This window comes from Sprattus sprattus, assembly GCF_963457725.1.
Source record: "Sprattus sprattus genome assembly, chromosome: 3".
Classification (NCBI taxonomy): Eukaryota; Metazoa; Chordata; class Actinopteri; order Clupeiformes; family Clupeidae; genus Sprattus; species Sprattus sprattus.
Genome location: NC_137922.1, coordinates 55,915,038 through 55,920,535, shown reverse-complemented (window position 1 = coordinate 55,920,535; position 5,498 = coordinate 55,915,038). Strand labels below are relative to the sequence as shown.

The 5,498-nt window shown below is 46.0% G+C and overlaps 1 protein-coding gene across 1 annotated transcript in view; it reads left to right on the top strand.

The window, feature by feature from the left end:
• Positions 1-638: 638 nt before the first annotated feature.
• LOC308361464 (UNC93-like protein MFSD11) overlaps positions 639-5,498 on the top strand; it is a gene marked incomplete at its 5' end in the record, with an annotated part of 8,854 nt that continues 3,994 nt past the window's right edge. The window contains 6 exons of the mRNA XM_080833821.1: positions 639-734; positions 1,247-1,302; positions 2,628-2,735; positions 3,133-3,212; positions 3,745-3,841; positions 4,688-4,746. Of these exons, the coding sequence (XP_080689947.1) occupies positions 639-734; positions 1,247-1,302; positions 2,628-2,735; positions 3,133-3,212; positions 3,745-3,841; positions 4,688-4,746 (496 nt within the window). The remainder of the gene's footprint in view (positions 735-1,246; positions 1,303-2,627; positions 2,736-3,132; positions 3,213-3,744; positions 3,842-4,687; positions 4,747-5,498) is intronic.

Below are 5,498 nucleotides of genomic sequence, written 5' to 3'. Positions count from 1 at the left end.
CTCACCACACAACGACGTCTCATCTTTGCTCCTTGAATGTCGATATGTAATGGTATGGAGTTATTGAAACTTACTACGTGTAAAAAAGACTAGAAATTGAATGTTTATTTTTCATTGAATGTTTACATACAAGTTGCACTGGGTGCCTTTAATTAATTAATGACACATTTAAAAAAACATTTATGTATTTAATTCCCATTTTAATTAATTAATGACACATTTAAATAATTATTGATGGTGTATTTATTTATTGAATTGTGGCACTTTCAGTCCTCCATAGGACAGGCCCGTCTACGGCCGTTTAGAAAGCCTCTGATGGGACTCAATCTCCCAGGGTGCACTGTAGCACATGCGTTAGCACTCTCGGTCAGCTGACGTCTCACATGATACACGTTGGCAGAGACGAGAAAAGTTGCGCATTGACAAAATACTCCCTCTCGCTGCTCGTTTTACTGCCTATGATTGATACCCCCAAACGGATATTTGATGTCAGAGATCGGAAAACTTGACAGCAAGCCCCATGATATTCATGACACTCCTGTCAACACACGACTCGTGTATTCTAGCGCAGATCACAATGATGGGAACTTTAGTTTAGCCGAAAATTGAGGCGGTGATAGAGCGATCATCCTGTCAATATGGGTCCTGAAGGAAAGTCTCTCCTCAACATCGTCATCCTGGGCTTCGGCTTCATGTTCATGTTCACTGCATTTACAACATGCGGGAACATCGAGGTAAACTCAGACAGAGGAAACAATAAAGTATTACTAGCAAGATGTTTAGCGAGTTTAAAAGGACGTTAAAGTGTGGCAGACGACATGCCTTAAGGACAGAATAAGTGGATCAGTTTGTGAAGGAACAAAGTTGTTTGTGTAGCGCATATATTTGCTCCTTGTTGGAAGAAACACCTTATGAACCCGATCCTGACAGTAAGCTCTGTGTCATGAGACCTCAAGGTCAATGTCTGCTGTATAGCCATCTTCCTGAAACACAACATCCAGTGAGAGCAATGACTGTGAGGACTATGGCGTGTCATATATTCTTACCCAATCAATGTATTGATATCTATATGACAGGGTTTCAGGCATCACTGAGTTCATTTCTTTGGGATAAAAGCAGCATTCTTGTAAATCTGTTATTTGACGTTTATGTGCAAAGTGAGGGAAGGACAGGTATAGGCTACTCTTATCATCTGTCATATCACTTCATCATTGTATGTCTCTGACATAGCTTCTCTCCTTTGCAGCAAACCGTGCTCAAGAGTTATAATAGCTCGGATTTCCAGGGCAGTGGCTACACCAGGTACCTAATTAGGCTGCCTCGCCTGCTAGACCAGTTCTTGGCTGGCCCTCGTGCTACGGGTTCTGTATTTGTAGTAGTTTAGAACATTGAACTGTTCTCACTCCCCGTTCCACCGTGATTAAGGAATGGGGTTTAAGACCCTCTGTGTTGCTGTGTACCAGAAAGTGATGGTTTAGTTCTGGGCATGTTTTTGTCCTAGTGTGTTTTTTTTTTATGTTGTGATCTAAAGTGGCTGCTGCTGATCTTGGCTTAATCTAATCAGACTGAGGCATTCCTCTGTCTCTGAGGAGGTCATTCAATCAGCAGCACAGCACAGCACAGCACAGCACAGCACAGCACAGGGCAGCACAGCAGAGCACAGCACAGCACAGCACAGCACAGCACAGCACAGCACTGCACTGCACTGCACAGCACAGCACAGCACAGCACTGCACTGCACTGCACTGCACAGCACAGCACAGCACAGCACAGCACTGCACTGCACTGCACTGCACTGCACTGCACAGCACAGCACAGCACAGCACAGCACAGCACAGCACAGCACTGCACTGCACTGCACTGCACTGCACAGCACAGCACAGCACAGCACAGCACAGCACAGCACAGCACAGCACTGCACTGCACTGCACTGCACAGCACAGCACAACACAACAAACCCTCTGCTTTCAGGAGAGGCAGAGGCAGGGGCAGAGGTAGGGGCAGGGGCAGAGGCAGGGGCAGGGGCAGGGGCAGTGGCAGGGGCAGTGGCAGGGGCAGGAGCAGGGGCAGGAGCAGGGGCAGGAGCAGGGGCAGGGGCAGAGGCAGCTCATGTAGGAGTAAGAGCAGGATCAATAGTCCCCTAGTGAGTTATTAGTCTACAAGCTGGAGTTTAGAATTATGAGTTAGAATAGTGAGTTATCTGTCTACAAAATTGAGTTTTAGAATAGTGAGTTATCAGTCTACAAGCTGGAGTTAATAATAGTGAGTTATCAGTCTACAAGCTGGAGTTAAGAATAGTGAGTTATCAGTCTACAAGCTGGAGTTAAGAATAGTGAGTTAGAATAGTGAGTAATCAGTCTAGAAGCTGGAGTTTGGAATAGTGAATTATCAGTCTGCACTGACCTAGCTTAAAGATGGCAGATAACGCATTCTTTTTAAATTCCCCATCAATAATGTGACCACCAGCTTGAAAAGTACAACAGGAAAATACGTTTGATGATGGTGGTGGTGATGGCCATAGTAATAAGTAGGAGCTTGAATGAATGAATGAATGAACGAATGAATGACCAACAGCATGAATGTTGTTTGCTTCTAGAATGTCCATCGTCTATGTTGTTTGTTTTTAGTATGTCCATCATCTATGGGGTCTTCTCCGCCTCGAACCTCATCGCCCCCTCCGTGGTGGCTGTCATCGGACCTAAGCTGGCCATGTTCTTCAGCGGCCTGTTCTACAGGTAAGCACCCAAACACACCTGGGTGAACGTCTGCACACACCTGGTCTACAGGTCAGCTCTAAAACACACCTGGTCTACAGGTCAACTCTAAAACACACCTGGTCTACAGGTAAACACCGACATTTACTTGGCTTACAGGTAAGAACCTTTACATGTAGAAGTAAGTACCTACAGAACTCACAGCTGACCTGTCAACCATATGACCTGGCAACCACCTGAAGATGCACTATTTATAACTATTTTACTACTATTTTTAACCTCAGTCTTCTTGTTGTGCTCTCTCTCTCCGTCTCTCTCTCTTTTTCTTTCTCTCTCTCTTTCTCTCTCCCTCTCTACCTATCTCCCTTTTCTCTCTCTCTCTCTCTTTCTCTGTCTCTCTCTTTCTCTCTCTCTATAGTGGCTACATTGCCATGTTCATCCACCCGCTGACCTGGAGTTTCTACACGGCGTCGGTGATGGTCGGCATCGCTGCTGCAGGTACCGGACCTCTGACAGGCTGGTTCTGACTGAAGGTTCTGACTGGAGGTTCTTGAGGTTATGACTGGAGGTTCTGACTGCAGGTTCTGACTGCAGGTTCTGACTGCAGGTTCTGACTGAAGGTTCTGACTGAAAGTTCTGACTGGAGGTTCTGACAGGAGGTTCTGACTGAAGGTTCTAACTGGAGGTTCTGACTGGAGGTTCTGACTGAAGGTTCTGACTGGAGGTTCTGACTGGAGGTTCTGACTGAAGGTTCTGACTGGAGGTTCTGACTGGAGGTTCTGACTGCAGGGTGTCATACATGCTTGTCTCTGTAGAATAAATACTGCAGCCGTGACTGCCTTTAAAACACCACACCACAGAAGGAAAGAGATAAGACAAAGGAAATCACATTTATCAATCCTATTCCTTAAGCATGTTCCTTTCTCTCTCCTTGTCTCTCTCCCTCTCGCTCTCTCTCCCCCCTCCTCCCTCCCTCTCTCTCTCCCTCTCTCTCTCTCTCTCCCCCTCTCTCTCTCTCTCTCTCTCTCAGTGTTGTGGACTGCCCAGGGGTATCTTCTCACCATTAACTCATCAGACAGCACCCTGGGTAGGAACAGTGGGATCTTCTGGTCTCTGCTGCAGTTCAGGTAATGTCTCAGCCTGTCTGTCTGTCTGTCTGTCTGTCTGTCTGTCTGTCTGTCTGTCTGTCTGTCTGTCTGTCTGTCTGTCTGTCTGTCTGTCTGTCTGTCTGTCTGTCTGTCTGTCTGCCTGTCTGTCTGCCTGTCTGTCTGTCTTCCTCTCTCTCTCTCTCTCTCTCTCTCTCTCTCTGTATGTCTGTCTGTCTGTCTTCCTGTCTGTCTGCCTGTCTTTCTCTCTGTCAGCTGCGGTGTCTGCACAGTGTAGACATGACACAACACGAATGCTAAAGCTGCTAAAGCTAGCAAAACCTGCAACGAAGAATACATTGAAATAATGACTTCGCAGGTGGCGGTGATGAAGACGAGCGAAATAGAAGAATAAAGAATACATTGAATAATGACTTCAACTGAAAGCGAATTTCGCCGGCAGCGACCAATCAGATAGTTTGTAGTCCTCTTAGTCCATCTGCGAGGCTATGGCTTTGTTCAGTTATTTATTTTCCACCAATCCTACACCCCACGCCCACGACCACACAGAGTGAACAGAGGGAAGCTATGGAGTGTTTGTGTGTGTGTGTGTATGTGTGCGTGCGTGTGCGTGTGCGTGTGAGTGTGAGTGTGAGTGTATGACGAGATGATGGGTGTGTGTGTGTGTGTGTGTGTGTGTGCACGAGGAGATGATGGGAGTGTGTTTGTGGAGCATCTGCAGAGAATGTTATGGGGGCAAAATGCTATGCCAAGTCAACTCAAATCTCTCTCTCTCGCTCTCTCTCTCCCCCTCTTTCTCTCTCTATCTCTCTCTCTCTCTCTCTTTCTCTTTCTCTCCCTCTCTCTCTCTTTCTCTCCATGTTCTAGTATGTTCTTCGGGAACATGTATGTCTACTTCGCCTGGCATGGGAAGACCCATATATCTGGTAAGGCCTAACACACACTTACACACACACACACACACACACACACACACACTGACTCTTACACAGGGTCTCTCTCTCTCTCTCTCACACACACACACACACACACACACATACACACACACACACACACACACACACACACACACACACACACACAGTCAATGTTCTGACATCAAGGGAAATTCCACAGTATTGCTTTATTGGCCTTTGGGAACCAGTTAAGTTTTATGAATTGAATTGAAGCCGATGGCAGGAGATTATCGCTTTAGACATTCGATTTGTCTCTACAGCTATCCTGTGTGTGTGCGTGCGTGTGTGCGTGTGCATGTGCGTGTGTGTGACTACATAACACTAACGTTACAAAAATGGTCCAAATATGAACATATAAATTGTGAGATTTCACCAAAACAGCTCCATGTATGCATATAACAGTGTCTGCAAATATGCATGAAGATATGGACGCCAATCAAAAAGAAAATCATGACATCTGTTTGAATCTGCTCTCCAAAGTGTAAGCAACATCAATTGCACAATATAAAGCTCCACACAATACTGGTTTGTGTGTAATGTAGTGAGGGTGTTATCAGCGTTGTTGGACTCTTGTTCTTTTATGGAGTGTGTGATCTGGTCATCTGATGATGTGTGTGTGTGTGTGTGTGAACTGGTTGTGTGTGTGTGTGTGTGTGTGTGTGTGTGTGTGATGTGTGTTATGTGGTCATCTATAGATGTGTGTGACATGGTGTCGTCCCACG